General features: G+C 39.8%; 2 protein-coding genes across 4 annotated transcripts; one reads left to right on the top strand and one right to left on the bottom strand.

Moving 5' to 3' along the window:
- Nucleotides 1-272: 272 nt before the first annotated feature.
- On the top strand, nt 273-13,179 carry nat10 (N-acetyltransferase 10). 3 transcript variants are annotated; one of them, XM_085167340.1, is made up of 29 exons: nt 273-365; nt 652-778; nt 916-1,007; nt 1,119-1,290; nt 1,965-2,087; nt 2,190-2,251; nt 2,363-2,477; nt 2,956-3,063; nt 3,196-3,329; nt 3,430-3,523; nt 3,609-3,707; nt 3,803-3,939; nt 4,926-5,050; nt 5,136-5,286; nt 5,583-5,679; nt 5,766-5,882; nt 8,177-8,278; nt 8,374-8,448; nt 9,613-9,729; nt 9,823-9,956; nt 10,036-10,084; nt 10,173-10,269; nt 10,356-10,463; nt 10,549-10,721; nt 10,819-10,938; nt 11,062-11,160; nt 12,371-12,444; nt 12,530-12,610; nt 12,696-13,179. In XM_085167340.1, the coding sequence occupies exons 2-29, from the start codon at nt 665-667 to the stop codon at nt 12,832-12,834; spliced, it is 3,108 nt and encodes a 1,035-aa protein (XP_085023466.1). In that variant the 5' UTR covers nt 273-365; nt 652-664; the 3' UTR covers nt 12,835-13,179. The 3 variants fall into 3 exon arrangements, with proteins under 3 accessions (XP_085023466.1, XP_085023464.1, XP_085023465.1); XM_085167338.1 differs by having other exon boundaries at nt 296-435; nt 636-778; XM_085167339.1 differs by having other exon boundaries at nt 300-435.
- mapda (N6-Methyl-AMP deaminase) lies at nt 13,047-19,594 on the bottom strand. The gene is made up of 10 exons (XM_085167343.1): nt 18,921-19,594; nt 18,644-18,774; nt 18,381-18,441; nt 18,200-18,287; nt 16,073-16,154; nt 15,842-15,968; nt 15,039-15,119; nt 14,807-14,945; nt 14,064-14,164; nt 13,047-13,397 (listed from the first exon to the last, which is right to left on the bottom strand). Exons 1-10 carry the CDS (start codon nt 18,957-18,959, stop codon nt 13,206-13,208), a joined length of 1,041 nt encoding a protein of 346 aa, XP_085023469.1. The 5' UTR covers nt 18,960-19,594; the 3' UTR covers nt 13,047-13,205.
- Between the last annotated feature and the right edge of the window lie 290 nt (nt 19,595-19,884).

A 19,884-nucleotide genomic window follows, 5' to 3' on the forward strand; every position in this document is an offset into this window, starting at 1 on the left:
AGCATTTTGCTAAAAAAAAATAATTTTCGTTAAAGGTAACGGAAATTATTCTAGGTAAAAAAAAGAAGCAAAAATGTAAAAAAAAAATTAACAAATAAATAGAAAATATCCAATATCCTTGCCTTTACCATTGCTTTCAGAATAGACTAAAATGTGTGGGGGCAATGAATATTGAGTTACCCCCCCCCCCCCCCCCCCCCCCCCCCCACACACACACACACACTTTGTTGAACTTGCTCCAGTTGTAAATGTACGCTCAACACAGGAAACTTTTCCAACAAAGTCGCACAATTCTGACGTCACGCAGGGGTCCTCCATGAAGCGCAGTCTCCACGTGAATTTATCAACAGCGTGATGGCTGGCGTGTAAGCTTAGCGTGCAACTTGCTGTGTTTTTACAAAAGCTAAAGGCCTGACAGTTTATCTGTAATATCAGGTAACCGGAAACGGGTCCATCCTACAGTGTTTCGTGTGTTTTGCTAGTTTGATCCTTAAATATTTTTGTTTTAGCTGTAAGTTTGCTCCACTGAGTTCTTCCTCCTGTTTCAGTTGTCAGCTCTTTGCGGCTCTGGTTCCACCGCTTTTGTGACACTGTTTAACTAGTATCTGCTTCTGTGTGATTTTGCTATCGGACAGTTATTCTCTCTCTCAGGAGCAAATAGACGATGGCAACCGTCCGTAAGAAGGTAGACAACCGGATCCGGGTCCAGATAGAGAATGGGGTCGCTTTGCAGCACAGGACCTTGTTTGTTGTGGTGGGGGATCGTGGCAGAGATCAGGTAATCCCATCACTCCCCGCGCATTCAAGACACATTAGCTTGCATTAGGAGCAGTGGGCTTATTTTACCTGCAGGGTTGTGAATTTACATGTGTGTAACTGAGCATTAAAACACAGTTGCTCCTCTCTGTTGTCCAGGTTGTCATCCTACATCACATGCTGTCTAAAGCTGCTGTGAGAGCTCGACCCTCGGTGCTCTGGTGCTATAAAAAAGACCTGGGATTCAGCAGGTGTGTGTGAGCTCACAGGAGAGAGGGTGTAATCTGTCAAATATTTAAAGAGTTTCCCAAATCTGGGATTAAAAAAAGGTGTTTCTCATCATCATCTCATTTGCGAAACAGCAATAGAAAGAAGCGCATGAAACAGCTGCAGAAGAAGATTAAAACGGGCACGTTGAACCTGAATCAGGACGACCCATTTGAACTCTTTGTTGCCGCAACCAACATCCGCTACTGTTACTACAACGAGACACACAAGATCCTGGGAAACACCTACGGCATGTGCGTCTTACAGGTGAGTCTCTGCTCTGGTTTAAAAAAGATTTTAGAGTAAAATAAACCACTAGGCTTCTGGTACAATAGTGTGACATCTGCCTGCAAATGAATAGTTACAGGGTTTGAAATGAACTTTAAGTCAATCTTTATTTGCCCTTACCTATTACTTGTCATATTGCTCATACTAAGCTTGGCCAAAGCTTCAAATAATGAAGTTAGCTGAGCCAAAAGCTGCACACTGCTCTAAACACAGTTTCGTGTGCTCATGGATCAGTACAATGAACGTCAGTGAGACTAGAAATGCTTAATATGGTCGTTTCTGACAATGAAGCTCCACCCACCTGCTGTTCGAACGTTCTGTTTGGAAAGTACAGCCAATCAGAAAAAGGTTGGTTTAAACAGAAGGGCTTCTAGGTGCCTTCTTTGTCACACTGGATGAACTGAGAGGTTAACAGAGGCCAAGCATGACATTAAGCATCATTTTGAGCATCTTCTAAACATCCCTGTTCATTTTTCTAAATGCTCTTTAAATTTGACCTTGTTTTTGTTTTGTTTTTTTTCCTGTTGATGAACTTATGTTCCTGTTCCTTACAAACAAGAACATAAGTGCATTTGATCAGATCACATTTGAGGACGGGTGGGGTGGGAAGGTGCATCAGGTGTTTGATTTCTATTGTTTCTCTTTTCACACAGGACTTTGAAGCTCTCACTCCTAACCTCTTAGCAAGAACTATCGAGACTGTAGAAGGCGGCGGTATAGTGGTCCTACTGCTCAGGACCATGAAGTCTCTGAAACAGCTGTATACAATGACTATGGTAAGGATTTAATTTATTATTAGATTCGGTTTGCTCTTCTGATGACGTGGAACCCACTGTGACCGACTTTCCCCCCCCCTCTACCCCTTCTTCTTCCTCCAGGACGTGCACTCTCGATACAGGACCGAGGCTCATCAGGATGTGGTCGGAAGGTTTAATGAGAGGTAGGCGCTTTGCCAAGAGTTCATGGAGTTTGAAGTGTATTTGCTCAGAGGAATGAAAATTGAACCGTCATATTAAAAATGTGGTTTTATTTTTGTGTTTTTTTTTTTAAGGTTCATTCTATCTTTGGCGTCCTGCAAAAACTGTGTCGTCATTGATGACCAACTTAACATCCTGCCAATTTCCACCCACATGGCAAACATTAAACCAGTCCCACCAAAGACTCAGGTACCTTTTTTAATTATATAGTATAAAAGGTTTTTTTAATCGGTTAGTTATTCAGCAGATAGTTTGCTGACAGCAAGCTTCATAGTGGTTATCCTGCACATGGGAGGATTAATGGTTTAGACGTTGTTCTGCTTTTGTGTGTTTATGATTTCAGACTATTAACTTGCATAAAACAGGCACCCAGGATTTATTGTCTGTACAATATGTAGGTTGCACTGCGTTCTGTCCCTTTTTAAATAAGTTTAAAAATGTTTCATACATTATAAAGACCACTTGGGCCTCTTTGAGAAAGAGTTGGAGGGTTGTAAGGACAGGCATTTCTGGCTGCTCTGAGAAGAAGCAATGATAATGTTTTTCCTGCTGTTGCTTAGGATACTGTGCTGAAAGTCTCTGAAAAGCCAATAAGTGCACATTTAGGGAGAAAAAAAGACTCCATACAGTATGCTCCCTTCTGACTGGCTCTCTCGTTCCCCTTCAGGAGGACAGGTTGCCTCCTCGAGAACAGGAGCTAAAGGATCTGAAGGAGTCCCTTCAGGACACTCAGCCAGTCGGTGTATTGGTGGATGCATGCAGGACTATGGACCAGGTCAGGGCCTTTTAAATGCTACAGACACATTCACCTCCTATAACTGAATTTACGTTGACTGCAATGTTATAGTTAAACAGTAAGTAGCAGATGTGCAGGTGTCCCAGTTGTTATTTTGAATATTTTCTATAGGCAAAGGCGGTGTTGAAGTTTATTGAAGCAATATCAGAGAAGACGCTGAGGAGCACTGTGGCTCTGACTGCTGCCCGTGGTCGAGGCAAGTCTGCAGCTTTGGGGCTGGCTGTTGCTGGAGCTGTGGCTTTTGGGTATATATGACTTTTATCAATGCCATTTTAAAATATCAGTTTTGTCTGTTTTTATTCTTCTCGCTCGTCACCTGTTATTGTAACTTTTTTATTTTTAAAGCTACTCTAATATCTTTGTAACTTCGCCGAGCCCGGACAACCTTCACACTATGTTTGAATTCATCTTCAAAGGCTTCGATGCCCTGCAGTATCAGGTAGGCTCTGACTCTTCTCTGCACCACTGATGTCATGTGCACATGGTGAGCACGTACTGCTTCTTACTCCCATTTTAATTCGCAGGAGCATCTCGACTATGAAATCATTCAGTCTTTGAATCCAGAGTTCAATAAAGCAGTGGTGCGGGTGAACATATTCAAAGAGCATCGGCAGACAATTCAGGTAAACAAGACTAATAAAAAAAAAAAGTGTCTTCTTTTACAATAAAAAGTGAAATTTACACCTGATCTGATCGCACCATTACTGTGGTCCAACAGTATATCCACCCAGGTGATGCAGTGAAGCTGGGCCAGGCTGAACTGCTTGTCATCGACGAGGCCGCAGCAATCCCTCTTCCTCTTGTTAAGAAGCTGCTCGGGCCTTATCTGGTTTTCATGGCCTCCACCATCAACGGGTCAGTTTAAAACCTGAGTCATATTTATACACCACAAGATGCTTGTTAGTTTTGTCTGAATATATTACTGTGAAGACTTTTTTGAGTAAAATGATCAATGAGAGAAATGAGGCACTTAAATATGGAACTCCTGAAGAGAAGTCAGGGCTCTAACACACAAAAATGTGCATAAACATGCTTATTTAGTCCCAATTTAGTCACACTTACCCACTGTCAGCACATTACAGGCGACTTTCCCATCTCCTGACAGCTGACAATGACCTAACTAAACAACAATAACAGCTGGTTATAAGCTAACATCAGGTCAGCTAACATTAGGTTTAAGTGTGCCACCATAGCTTTGTGCAGTCTACTGACATCTAGTGATGCGATGTTGCACACTGCACCTTAAGTCTTAAGGCACTGCCTTTCAAATCATCACACAGATCAAGTTTTGTGGCTGGGATGCTCAGAGCAGTTGCACAGTCTGCTGCCCAGCACTGGCACAAGGAAATGCAAATTGGCTGTTGAGCTAAGCCTTTTCAACATGACTGAATCCAAAACTAAGCAACTTATACATCACACAGTGTGTTTTTGTGCAGTCGGTGTTTAAAACTGATCATATTTGGAATTAAGGGAGCGAAATCCATCATAATGTTCACAGTTCCAGCAGCACAGGCATGCGATCCTGGGACTTAATGTCCTTCTGTCTTTATCTTCAGTACTTGTTGTTAAGTTTGTTTGAAATTAAATTTTGATTGCTGTAAATAAGTTTATGCAATCGTACATTTCAGCTTTAAGCTGTAGGAATATTGAATGAAGGGCTAAAATAAGCAGACATGGCACTATTTCCAGTTTTTTTTTTTTTTTCTTTTTAAAAAATCAAAACAAAAATTAGTTGAAGACCAGTTGAGAAGTGCACACACCTGAGCTACTCTGGCACAAGAAGCTGCAACCAGTGAATTTTCAAATTTCTGTTTCCGTGCTAATTATTTGTATTTCTGCAGCTATGAAGGCACCGGGCGCTCTCTTTCCCTCAAGCTGATTCAGCAGCTGAGGCAGCAGAGCGCAGACAGTCAGCAGAGCATGTCTGCAGAGAACAGAACCACCAATACAGCCAGACTAGCAGCAGGTGAGGATCTCTGTCGCTCACCGTGTTTATTTTCAGTGCATCTGTATCGTGTGACTCACTGCTGTTTACCCGTTTCCGTTCGCAGCTCGTTCTCTCCACGAGGTTTCTCTGCACGAGTCCATTCGGTACTCTCCGGGAGACCCTGTAGAGAAGTGGCTGAATGAGCTGCTCTGTCTAGACTGCCTCAACATTCCCAGGCTCATTTCCGGCTGCCCGCTTCCACAAACATGTGAACTGTATCCTTTGTTTCCCTAATATTCCCGCCTGAGGCAAATTTACATGTGTAATTTTTTTTTTTGCTGGGTGAGCATTAAGTAGGCGCAGTGTGGTATTTTGTGCATAGATCAAACATTTAAAGTCAGGCTGCAGAAAATGCCGTGGACAGTTATTATTTAAAATACTGAATCTCAGTATTGAACTCTGTGCAATAGAAACGAAAGAAAAAATTGCCAGATTTCTAATCTATGGTGCACATCACATCACCTACATTCACTATGCAAGTTTGCATTTGTCCTTATCTAATGCTGTGCAGATACTATGTGAACCGAGACACACTGTTCTGTTACCACAAAGCGTCTGAAGCTTTCCTGCAGAGGTTGATGGCTCTCTATGTGGCATCGCACTACAAGGTGATTGTCGATTGCAGTCCTTTGACTTTAATTTACTGTGCCCTGCACAGTGTTGTCATTTTTGTGACTCATATTTTTGTCTCCAGAATTCCCCAAATGACCTGCAGATGTTGTCTGACGCTCCGGCTCATCACCTCTTCTGCCTCCTGCCACCTGTTCCTCCCACACAAAACTCACTACCCGAGGTCCTCGCTGTGGTGCAGGTGCTGTATTACACTCACAGACCCACTGTTTTAAATCATAGGGTGGGAAATGAGTAGTTAATGAAATTCTACTTATTAGTTATTTATTACAAACCAACAAAATTATGATATTTGCAAAAAGATTCATAACTGCTTATATGGGCATCTCAAATCTTTGTAAGTGGTAAAGAGTGTGTAACACCTCTATAAACATTATGTAGGTGTTGTAATTGATTTGTGTAGACTTGTGTAGACTTTAAAAAAGTGTATAGCTGGGGAGGTCAGGAGGCACTGGTATAAAGTAGAGATGGACCAATCCGATACTCACCCAAATTCCTGGATCGGATATCGGCAAGAAATAAAAAATGTAATCCGATCCACTAAATATCAAAAAAGCACCTCACAAAACTTGCTACACGGCGTAACTTGGCTCATAACCGTAGCACGTTGCAGCAGTGTGCATCACGTGATAGAGTGGCTGTGTGCTACCAAACCAGCATTTCATCTCCGAGGAAGTTTTCCCAGAGAGAAGTAAAGCAAGTGTGTAAGTTCATCTCTGAATGTTTGTAAAGCATTCCAGCGTTAAGCTTAACAACCGATATATGTAGCGACTGCTTCTCTCTCTCTCCCTCTCCTGCTCCTACTTCAAACGTGAAACTGATCAATGATCAGCTGATCGGCTTTTCTGTCGCGAGTCCGTCTCTCTTGTTTGTTTTTGCCCACTTTGCACCAGAAAGAGGAAACCAGCGGCTGAACAACAGCAGCACTATTAAGCTTGATAAGCTGTTGTTAGAATTTATTTAATATTACTTTCTACACCAGGATCTTTTTCTACATAGCTGACGGCTGGTAACTGTGCAGGGGCGGATCTAGCAAAGTTTAGCCAGGGGGGCCGGTAGGGCATGAACAGGGAAAAGGGGGCACAAAGACATACTTTTCTTTCTTATTCTCATTTAAAATGTCTAGCTTTTAATAAATAATTATCTGACTCTTACACCCAAAGTTTTAATCTGATGTAATATATATATATATATATATAAGTCCATTACTGTATATAGTAACTGTTAAGTCTAATATACCCTAGTAAGCTATAGTACTTTTTTCTTTGGGAAGGTACCATCTGTGCAGTCTGCAATTTTGTTGAAGAAAGATGTTGAATCTATTTAATTATTCTTGAAAAATAATTTATTTCTGTGCATTTTCCTCCCTGCATCAAATTAAATTTGATTACATCGATTAAGCATCATGAGGTGGGGAGGTGTGTGTGTGTGGGGGGGGGGGTTCCCTATTTTTTTTTTTTTTTTTTTGCTGGGAGTTTGCAACCCTATTAGTTAGGTTGCTTAACATTTCTGCTAAGTACTCTTTAAAATACCAGAATAGGAAGGATGGAGCAGGTTTAAGTTTATTAGATTAGTATTGCTGAACTATGAAATATTTTGGGCGCAGTGTATTTTTTACATACAGGTATAACAGAATAGATTTAGTGTTATTTATTTAAACTTGAGTATAAACTTATACAAAATGCAGCAAGATATTAAAAAAACGTTTTATTGATTAAAAAACACACTATATCGGATTCATATCGGTATCGGCAGATATCCAAATTTATGATATGGGTATCGTATCGGACATAAAAAAGTGGTATCGTGCCATCTCTAGTATAAAGTAAGACTGTGAACCTTTAGTCCATATTTTGGGTCCTGCTTCACTCTGTTTAGTTTTCTATGTAACTCACTTTTTTGTTGTCACTTTCTCTTGTGGTTTGGTTTTTATGAACCAAAACTTCTTGTGTAGGTTAGGAAATAGATTGTGGTTTAGGTTAAGGTATTTTGAGTTGGGACTGAGACTGCCCCCATTATTGCCGCTGCACATGGCCTCGGAGGACTACTACAGCCATAGGGCAGGGGTGTCAGACAATGAGGGCCGGGGGTCCGGAATCGGCCTGGCAAAGATTCCAGTCTGGCCCACTGGATGGCTTCGGAAAACGTGAAGAACAGAAATCTGGACTTTTAATTGTATTTTCATACATTTTTACAGCTTTTCCTACTGAGAGAGATAGATAGATGGATAGATAGATAAAATGTAATATTTATTTTACACGTTTACTTCTTACAGTTATTTACATTTCTGGCCCAAATAAGGTCAGCAGTGAGCTCTGTTTGGCCCGTGATGTAAAATGATTTTGACATCCCTGGCTTAGGGTTTTTTTTAATAGTGATTTATTGTCACTAGCATGTATGAGCTCTATGAACATCACTGATAGGCGACCTTTTTGATTCCACTCAAACATGCATTTGCACCCTCGTGTCCCCCAGGTATGTCTGGAGGGGGAAATATCAAGACAGTCCATCCTCAACGGCCTGTCCAGAGGGAAGAAGGCCTCAGGCGACCTCATTCCCTGGACTGTCTCAGAGCAGGTACAAAACCTTCAACAAAACCACTACAGCTCATTCTTTTACAGTCCAGTGAAGACATTTTTAAACTAATACTGAATCCTCTACTCTTGTCACAGTTTCAAGACCCGGAGTTTGGCACCCTCTCAGGAGGTAGAGTGGTGCGCATTGCTGTTAATCCAGACTACCAAGGAGTAAGAATCTGTCATGTTTTTCTTGATATACACTGTACTGAAATATTTCCGCTGCAGTTGCTTTCCTCAGGGAGTAAGAGTGGTGAGGAATTTCCTAAAGGGCATTTTTGTCTGCATGAACTATTATGAATTTTTTTTGCTTGTTTTGTTTTGGGTGGCCCAAAGCTTCATGTGCAGTCCACTAAAGCATGAAGCAAACTCCTCATGCTGAAATTCTTTCAGGGCTGTTTTTGGAAAGAAAGAAGCGCCTATTCTGGGGTACTTCTGAGCGGCCCTGAATTACTCCTAGGTTAAACTCAGAGAAGATAACAACAGCCAAAAATACAATTTTTAAAAACCCTGAAACCCATCAGCAGTTATCATCAGCAGAATAAATAAAAAGAGATGACATGATGAAGAATACATGTTAGAAATTGATCTAATCTTGCCTGTTACATCACTTGCATGTCCAGAGAGATTTCTGCGAGAGAAGTGCCACACTATAAAATTACAAATGGCAGCGGCATTAATTTAGGCAAAACAGAACTGTAACTGCTTGGACAGGTTGACGGATGAGGTGATGCAGGAGTGCCTGGGGACAGTGATAGAAGAGAGACTGAGAAAGATGTAACCTGGTCCCTATGTTTGGGTTTTTTTGTTGTTTTTGTCTCAGGTGTAGATGAAGCTGACCTATTAGCTTAATCTCAGAGGGTCTTCTCTGCACAGGAAACTCAGACAAACAATGTCCTGAAAGAATCTTTTAGCTCCCTGAAAAGGTTTTAGTAGTTAAAAACAAACAAACAAACAAACAAAAATAAAGAAACAGCTGTCCACTAGACCATGCATCTAAATTAAGTTTAGGGGAGATAATATTACACCCCTTAGGTGAGTACAGACTTCAGTGCTTGGTTGCAGCATTGTGTTTTTTTTAACCTGTCAGCGCATGAATGACATGATTCAGAGGGAAAAGCCGTTTATTGTTTTTCTTTTCTTTTCTTTAGTTTTTTTTATTTTTTATTTTAAGGCTTTACTTACTTTTGGCCTTACTGTGTAAACAAAAGAAATCTCCACATGACAGAGGAATGCTTGCCCTCAGGAAGTTAGTGAAATTTGGGAAATGAAAGTTCCCGGGGCTTTTGTTGGCGTAGTAACACAGTTAATTTGAATAATCAACCTGTGCACCAGATGGGCTACGGCTCCAGAGCTCTCCAGCTGCTGCAGATGTACTACGAGGGCAAGTTTCCCACGATGGATGAGAGCACACAATCAAACCACAATGAAATCACCTCCGTCAGCAGTGAGGTAAGACACCGGTGTTTTCAGCAACATCTGCTAGACATTATTTGCACACTTGAAGTGTAACCGGAGTGAACCTTGCTACGGTTTGTTGTGCAGGCTGTGGGTCTGCTGGAGGAGGTGATCACTCCACGCAAGGAGCTCCCTCCTCTTCTGCTGAAGCTGAGTGAGAGGAGGGCAGAGAAACTGGACTACTTAGGAGTTTCCTATGGCCTTACTGCACAACTGCTTAAGTGAGTTGGCTTAACATGAAGTGAAGGGGATGAATCTTTTGGAAGTGTATAAAAATGAATCTGTTTTCAACCACAACAGGTTCTGGAAGAAGGCAGGATATATTCCAGTTTATTTGAGACAAACCCCAGTAAGTACCATTCAGTCACTTTTTCATGTTTCTTTTTGTTGTTGTTGTTGTTTTTGTTCATTATTTTTTCATGTGCGGTTGTATGTAGAATGACCTTACAGGGGAGCATTCCTGCGTGATGCTGAAGGAGCTAAATACAGATGAAACCCCGGAGCAGAGCCAGTGGCTTTCCGCCTTCTCCAAAGGTGAACATGCTTACACTGCCTGAGGAGAACTGGTGTGCTCAAGCTTGTCAGGCTCCCTTAGAACAATTCTTCTTCCCCTTCTTCAGATTTTCGTCGGCGCTTCCTGTCTCTGCTCTCCTACCAGTTCAGCAACTTTCATCCGAGTCTAGCACTGAGCATTTTGCAGAATAAGAAGTCCAAGGAGAATACCTGCAGTAAGAGTCTTCTGTTTAAAACACCCTGATCTGATTTCTCCAGCGTAGACCTCACCCCAATCTGACTTGTCTCTCATCATAACAGTTCTCAGCAGCTCAGAGCTGGCGGCTCACTTCAGCCCTTATGACCTCAAACGTCTGGAGCTGTATTCGAGGAGCATGGTGGATTACCACCTCATTATGGACCTGGTGCCAACGGTGGCACGCGTGTTCTTCCTCAAGCAGCTCGGTGACATGTCTCTCTCAGCAGCGCAGTGTGTACGTTTCCATCAACATTTTATATGACAGGTATCCTTCCAATGCAGCTGATTCCTCTGTTTAAGACATTAACTGGCTGATGTCCGCTGTGCTCTAGGCTTTGCTGCTGGGAATCGGACTGCAGCATAAGTCTGTGGATCAGCTGGAAAAGGAAATTGAGCTTCCATGCTCACAGCTCATGGGCCTCTTCAATCGCGTCATCCGTAAATTTGTGCAAGTGAGTTGCCAATAATTAAGTCATACAGAAAAACCTCACTTATGGATGATGTACAACTCACTGTTAATTAAAGCAGCTGCAGTAAGGCTGTAACATCAGATCTTTTCATTATTACTGCATTAGATCTTCACCGGCATCCAAGAAAAAGCAGTTGAAGCACAGATGGCAGCCACTAAAGACATTGCAATGGAGCCAACTGTCAGAAGCCTCAGTGAAGATCTGGTATGTGTGCTAAATTATTACTGATGATTAGCTAATACTGGAATAATTTACAGGTTATTACCATTAACCTCCTAAGACCCGAACTCTTCCACGGCATGCATTTTTAATTTCTCTTTGATATTTGGGCTGATTGGGGCCAGATGAACGTAAAAACAAAGAATTACCATTTTTTTTACCTTTTTGTTTTTATGAAAAATAAGAGCCACATATGAGGATATTTGTTTAAAATTCTGATAGAACAGTAGCAATATAATGTCCTCGTAAGTGGATATCAGGCCCTTGTAGAGCAAAATTTAGTATTTTGGTCTAAATAACCCAAAATGTGATGTCCACATATGTGGACGCCAGGAGGTTAAAATAAAGATTCAAATTCTTATTAAAATGAAAAAAGTTTATATTAATATTTTGGTTATTACATAAACATGTAATATGATGCTGTCATGGCTATCATATTACTGAATATAATGCTGAATAATAGCATTATTATTTGTGCATTACATGCAAAAGATCATTGGTTTGACAACAGGAGAGACTAATCCAGCTTCAGGGGTCATAAATTGGTGCTAATCCATCATAAGGAAGCAGCAGAAAGTTCCTCCTTCATTTTATGCTTTTGTTTAAGGGTTTAATGACTCGCCACATCCACGGTTCATGTCATGTTTCAAATTTCGGGCAACAGTTTTTGCCACAATCTTTTATTTTTTCATTTACTCGAAGAGAAACAAAAAAGAAAAAAGTTTAATTCTGGGTTGTTTTTTTTCCCTAAACCGCAGCCATAAACATGACCTGATCATGAACTGAGAGTGAACTCGTTATTCTGATGCCTTTCTAATTAGCTTTCAGTTCTCGTAGGCCTTTTATGCTCATTTATGGCTTCACGTTTTTATTCATGGACTCTTCTAGAAGCAGCTTTGCATGCTCTGCAGCTTTAGCGCCCTTCCTCCTCCGTATGGCAGCTCACTTCTGATTGGCTGAAAGTTTGAAGAGCAGGTGGATGGGGCTGCTGTGCCTGTAAAGCTGTTTCTCTGTATTACAAAACACAAAGATGGAACCACAAAACCCCCACAGTGTTTATATGTCAACTTTGGTCTCGGTTTCAGAAGTGTCACACCCCTACATTTTATAGATACAAGTAAAGAAGGAATTATGTTGGAGCTTTACACCTAATACTTTGTCAGATTCAAACATTTTTTTCCCTCTTTGTTCATAGAATGAAGCAGCAAAGGAGTTTGAGGAGAGACACAAACAAGATGTGGAAAAAGTAAAGGAAATGGACCTGGAACAGTAAGTATCGGGTTTGAAGGGCAGCCTTGGCCATTACATTTTTTTTAGACCAGTATTTACTCTAGCTGTCTTTTTGTTTTTTTAGGTACAAAATTCGTGGAGACGATGAGGAGTGGGACCAGGTGCTGAAGAAAGCAGGGAGCACAGCTATCGTCAGCATAAAAAGGTAGTGTTACTTACAATGTTAGGTGAGAAATCTAGTGTTCAGTTTTTGGTAAAGCTTGTTTGTAATGAAAACCTGCTTCCAACAGTGACAAGAAGAGGAAATGGGAAGGAGGAACCCCCATAGCGAGCAATGGAGCTCCGCAACACGGAAAATTAAAAAAGAAGGAAACGCAACATGGAAAATTCAAGAAGAACAAGCATGGAAAATTTGGAAAGAAGGCGTGACAGTGAAGTGGACACAGTATTGACAAGACTACATGTGTGATCTAGAGAATTTGGGATATCTTGGACTGAATTGTAAGCCTGTGAGTGTAACCGTAAGACTGGATAGTCTCTTTTTATTGTTTTGTGTTAAATTCTGCTCTTTGTATGCTGTCACTTGCTGTAAGAACAATTTTGATACTGTCGACAGAACAAAGCATCACACTTCAGCCTGATTAAATAAAAAGTTATGATTTACTTTCCACTTACATAAACCATTTTACAGTATTTTTAGATTTAATGTAAGGGTTTCTGTAAATCCTTGTTAAATTGTCGCTTTAAAAAAAAAATTAAAACTTGAGGTATGTAGTTGGCTTTTGGCTCCGATGAACCGATCACTTGAAAAGCTGAGGACGTAAGTCATTCCACTTCTCTTTAAGCTGCTGCTTCACAGTCTCTGGTGCGAAGATGCAGTCTATGGCCTGCTGAGAGAGCTTCCACACGGCTTCATGACTGAGACCGAATGTGGAAGCTGCCAGCTGATATTCCTGAGACAAGTCCGTACAGAAGACTCCTTTATCGTCGGTCTGTAATGTAAAAAAGGAACACCACCCATTCATCGTTCAGGTGTGGGTTTTGTTTGTTTTTTTTCCCCTTTCCTCTCACAGGTCTCTGATCTAGAGACCTGTGAGAGGTAGAAAGTTTTTTCTACTGTGTTAATCTAAAAGAAAAACTACATCTACCCACACCTGTGACAGGATATTAATGCTGTGCCCCACCATTTTGTGGTTGTGTCTAAAGACAGTAAAAAAGAAATGGTAATAACTTCAGCATCAGTATGTTACTTGTATGCCAATATTTTAAAGCCTACACAGCCCTAATTCAAATAGGACCTATGTGCTTCCTTCTTTCCTGTTATGTGTATACACTGTGATAAAGGTGGCTGGTTATATTAAACATGGCAAAAATAATATGTGCAGGCAGCGCCTCTAAGCTCAGACTTCAGACTGCTCTGAAAAGTAAGGTTCAGTTTTTTCCCCCTAGTTGGCTCCCACAGAAGCTCCACCCACCTGCTGTCTAAACCCTGTCTTTGAGAGGAGCAGCCAATCAGAATAAAAGATGGCTTAAAAAGGAGACGAGCTAAAACTAATTCAGCTGTTGCTGAAGGCTCGGTGTAAGATAAAGACTATGCAAGAATTTAGCCTAATGAGGTTAAAAAAAACATTAAAAAGAAGTAAACAGTGGAAACTTACGCAAATTACAGTTGGGTGTCCCAGCTCGTACCAGTACTTGAAATGATGTTTGGAGTAACACGGCACAGTGTTGCCTTTCACATTTGATGTCAGGCACAGCTCTACAGAGGAAAAAAAAAAATCAACATGAAAAGTTCTGTTCGTACGTCAAAAAGACGCACTGCGAGCTCAAACCTCCACCATAACGCAGCTCACTATTGGGACAATTTACTTTTAAATACTGAGTATTGTGTTGTTAATATTCACTTTGTTTTCTTTAAGTTGGTAGTGCAGTAAAGATCAGATAAGCAAAGCATGACAGATGTTTACTTTGATTACACATACAGGAGCAGATAATGATATGTATTGATTTGTAAATAACTGAACATGAATAACTTGAAAGGGTGAAACATAAACATGAGGTCAGAGGTCAAATGTGACATGATATTTGGATTCAGACTAATGTGATATTTAGAATCCTCGTAGTATTCCCTATATGTTGTCAATACAACATACTTGCTATATTTTTATTTTGTCAGTATCACTGATAGGATGTAGACCGACAGATGTGGATGTGTCTGCATCGCTTATTTTCACAGCTCAAACTTTAAATTTGGACTTTTCAGAGTGAAACTGCATCGGTAGCGAAATGCCTCAGTCACTGTGATCCTGCAGCACAGGAACAGTGTGCATGTGAGGCATAAATTTGATCAAAAGTTCACACGTTTTAAAATGAAAACATCTTAGCGTGGATGCTGCGTCACCTATTGGTATCTTTTTCTGAACCACTTTGTTAACGAGGCTTTGAGATCCACCGACTTCAGGATGTAAGAAGGTGCCGTGACCGATTCTGTCAGGAGGAAGACTCAACAGCAAATCTGATTCATCCAGCTGTGATGGAATCTGCAACAATATTTGATGACATCACTCTTATGTAAAATATAACTACAGTCAAATTATCTCTCTCTCTCTACTTTTTAAGTGTGCTATTCATACTTCTGAGAGGTGCAGTGACAACTTCAGTCCAGAGTTTTTGGCCTTCTGTAGGGCAGGAAGCAGATCTTTGCCATGGCCCACCTTAAAATGAAAGCTACATTATCATGTGAAATAATGAGACGTGGTCCTACTAATAAATAGCCTTACAATACAGTTTCCCAACATAATTTAAAGTCAATTTAACAAGCTACCTCTTATTTTCTTTCATATAAATACTGCTACAGCGTGGTTTCTGGTGTTTAACATGTTTTAAACGTTTAATAATGAGATCAGCATATGTGCAATTAATCCCTGGGAGCCAAAAGCTCAGTATTAACACCTTCAGTTTGCAAGAAGCTGCCAATTGGAAGAAAGTCTGGTAAAAGCAATACTGGACTTGAAGCAAGATTATTTAAAATGGTTTGTTTCAGATAAAGTATGAATTGAGGAGCTTCATCAAGGCCCAGTTTAAGATAAACAAGGATTACTTTAAAACTGTGAATCATGCAAAGCTGCTCTAGTAGAGTCCAAGAATAAAAATGGGGAATTAAGGATGAGATTTAATGACATACAGTTTACATCATTTTCAAAAATTAAACTCTTGTGCTCTGCAGAAGTTATTTGAGATGACCAGTTTAACAACTTTTCTTTGTCACCCTGGAAAAGTCCACTCCCACCAGAATAGAAATATTTCATCACAAAACTAGACGGTGACCATTCCTATTATGGATCAAATAGACCCAAACAATGCCAGTAAAACACAGAGTAACTGGATCTGTAGCTATTAGTACAAAGCCACCATAGTACCAAACTGTCTGACAAACCGTTGGATCTCCACTGAGGTCAACTCCCACCACTAAACCATCAGATGACAGCATGAACTCCTCAGCCAAATTCACCGTCTCCAAGGCAACTTCAGTCCCATTCCTGCGGTCAATGGCTACCAGAAACCTTCAAGATGAATAATATTGAGAATCATGCACCGCTGTGGTCAGTGACACAGCCACAACTCATAAGACAAATGTGTGGACTTGCACACAGCTGGGTAAACCTACCTGACATCAATGTCCACTCCCTCCTCCTTACACTTCTGGATGGCTTTGATGACCGTTTCAATGTAAGTCTTCTTTGTCAGTCCTACAAACACAAACATACCAAATCAGTGCATGGTGAAAAAAAAATCCCAAGTAATTTCATGTTCAGTTTGTTCCCTCGCTCTTCCACTGCAAAAAACCCAAATACAAAAAAGCAAACAAAAGATCTGGAGGTGAAGTGCTGAACTCACACTCATTCAGTTCACTGAATCGCTCAATATGAGATGGTGGTGGTGTACAGAAGCACATTTACAGAATTTGTGTTATTTTCCAAAAACCTATGGACTTAATTGCATTACTTTTCTGTATTACTATTTTTATATATTTTTAATTTTATATATTAGTTGAGTAAAATATATTTTAAGTAACACTTTTTAATCCAGAACACTCACTATATTTCTTCCGAGATTGCTGGAGTCATGCCTTAACAGCAAACCCAGGTTAGTGTTTCTGGGATGGTCCCAATCAGAACTGTCTGAACTCAGCACTTTAGATTAGTTTTCTGCCCATTGTACCTTTGTGTTGACAGCACTGCTTTGTTTTTTGTTTTTTTGTTTTTCTGGGGGGGTTTTTTTGGGGGGGGGAGGGGGGGGGGGGTTCCAGTTTTTGTATTGTTTTTTGTTTTCCTAAACTATTCATCTGATTTGTTTCAGTTTCAGTGAACTTCTCAGAATTTGACGTTGAACTTTTAGAAATTCCCGAACTTACAGTGGTATTACAAAAAAAAAACAAATGGAGCAATTCTTAAGCGATTCTCTACATGTAGCTATCTGAAAATGTCCCAGAGAGAAACGCTTCCCAGAGAAGGTTGAAAATGCGCTCAACTTCATCACAAAAAGAAATACCATTAGCAAATTAATAACAGTAAATAGATTATCGGTTTTCCTATTCACCTGGAATTTTCAAGCACTATATTATAAAAAGTGCACATGATTGTAGAAGTCCAGGGCTCATACACATTTTTCAGGGTCAAAATCAAGCACTTTTTAAGCACTTTCAAGCTTTTCCAGCCCATTACCCAAAAAAAAGAATGCATGTTTCACCTCAGTAAGGCCATGTAAAAATTAAAACAAATCATTTTAGGTTGACTTAAATGTCCTTTGTTCCCCTTTTGTTAAAACATAGAAAAATGCACCACAGACAAATACTGAAAAAGGAAATGGCGCAATATGCATATAGTGTACAAACTCAAAAAACACATTTCTCTTAAAAATTAAGATTTGCAAATGTGAACAAATCAACTTGTTAAAGATATTCATCTCCACTTGGAAAAAAAACAACAACCCCACAAAACAAGAAATTGCACCAAACACCACATTAATACACAGCAAGGCCAAATTAATAAGTCTTCTCATCAGATATTGATGCTTCTTTACTATGTGACACAAAAAAATAGAAGACAGATGTTTTTTTTTTAACTAGTTAAGCACCCACTCCCACAAAAATGGGGGCAAAAGGGAGGAGATCACGTTTAATCGGTTATAACACAAGATCAGAAATACAAGTGCCGAAATGAGGAGTGTCCACAGAAACCTCTGAATCTCAGCTAAAATCTCATATAAACCATTTCTACAAACCTATAACAAAGCAAAGACACCAAACAGTTAAAAGAGCAGTTACATCACCATGAATCTGTGGACAGGTAATATCCATTACCCATACGTACCCTGGAAGTCACTCCCAAACAGTCTGGCTAATTTTTCAAGAAGTCAAAATGTTCTTCCCATTTAAAGAATTTCTCCATACAGTTGCCCAAATACTTATATGTATTAGCCTGTTGTATTGTGCAACCATCAATTACAACTGGTTCCTATGCACATATACCCCTAGGATTGAATAATAATAATTATTGAATAATTATTCAAATAATTATTAAAATATTGAATAATTTCTTTAGTTTTATCAGTACTGAAAATAAGACAATGACTGCTATACTACACTTTGAATAATTAAAATGAATTAATTATTGAATTTAATAACCAAATCATTAGTCTTCTTGCCTCTACAATCATAGGTATACAAGGCTGAAAAGGACAGGAGAACTCACTGCTCCCTGTACTGTGTCATTCACCTTCGCCTGTCATTCACCTGTATCTCTCTCTTCACGTGGTGTGCTTCTTAACTCTAAATATTTGACACCATCGGCTGCAAACTCTTTGATAACATCTGTAGCCACCTGGCAGGAAAACAAAAACATCAATTACTTATAAATATCCTTAGAAACACTTTGACTAAAAGAAGCTCGACGCTGTTTTGAGTCAGGCCTTACCATCAGGATATCCTCCTCAGTGTCCACCAACTTGTGGATGACCCTGAAGACTTCAAAGCACCTGCAGAGACCCAAGGACATAGTGTTTTAATCTTAACCCGTTTATCAACGTCTCCCAGACAGCTCATTCTGTCTACTTAAATTTAGCTCAACACATGCTTTTTCTTGTCATTTCTTTTCTTTTTTTTTTTTTTATCAAATAAAAAGTAGGGTTTAAACCCTGCTGGGTTTCATATGAAATTGTCAATGAATTACAGACGCACTCATCCAGAGTCCTCCGCTGTCCTTTGCCGATGGCCGTCATGCTGTGTTCAATGTTGAGATGTGGCTTTCGGCTGATGAGCTTCTCGATGGTTTGCTCGCTGACAGAACCATTGAGGTGAGCGTGAAGCTCCTGGTAACAATCAAAACGCTGACGTTAGCATTTAGTTAGCTTACACGTTAAGCTTCTCTATACATTAACCGCCCTTACTCTCTACAAACACCTTCAAATTACTAACTTTATAAGCCTCTGTTATTCACGTTAGGCGGTTGACTTACCACTTTTGGCAACTCCCGATAAAAGACATCATTGTCCATCACAAAGTAAAGACAATCCGCGAGCAAGTCTCTGAACTCCGAGCTGTTTGCTGCTTTTACAAACCTTTGTTTTCAGTCTACATTTACCCGGAACACCATCAGTGCAACCAAGAAATAATTCCCCGGCTGCTACTGCAGCGGTCAGGGTTCCGCTAAAGACTTGCTTTCTACATCAGATAAACGACTTGTATTTCCTCCTTTCTTTATTTCCTTTTATGGTAAAAATTTAGAATCGCAAAGTCAATCTGACAGCAAAACATTGTTTTCCAATTTAAGAGAACATTCAAATTATTTTAACCATTATTTTGCCCTCCTTAAGTGTGTCAGCTGTCGGTACATTGTTATAGCTAATTGTATTCTCTTTCATCACTTGATGGCAATGTCTCATTATTCAAGAAAGTGGCAATATCAAACAAATTTATGGTCATTAAAATATACTCAGAGGATCACGTGCCCATTTCTGAATGGGAAATTAAAGACATAAACGGTGCTGTATATATGCATTTAAAACATGTAGCTTCTGTGGAGCAAATTTCTTTTTTGTATGGGATGTAGATTTTTTTTTTTTCAAAAGTAATGGATAGTAGTTTATTATTGCTGCAATGAGTATCTTCAAAAAGTCTTCAAATGCATCCAGTGAAATAGAAAATAGCAACTTACAATTTAAAAACTGTTAAACTTTTAATATAATTTCAAAAGAATGTTAAAAAAATTCTTCAGAAAATATTTTCAAAAAGGTTTTTTTGTTTGTTTTTTTATTGTTGAAAACGACAGTACAGTACAAGTATTAACATTCTCTGTTTCTCTTTCTCACAAAATCCTGATAGTTTGCTCAAATCCCAAAAAATTGTCTGATAAAACATTTTAGGATGTCAGATGAAAAACCTTTCCCTTTTCGACTCACGGGAGGATGAAAACGTAGTCA

This window comes from Neolamprologus multifasciatus, chromosome 7, assembly GCF_963576455.1.
Source record: "Neolamprologus multifasciatus chromosome 7, fNeoMul1.2, whole genome shotgun sequence".
NCBI lineage: Eukaryota > Metazoa > Chordata > Actinopteri > Cichliformes > Cichlidae > Neolamprologus > Neolamprologus multifasciatus.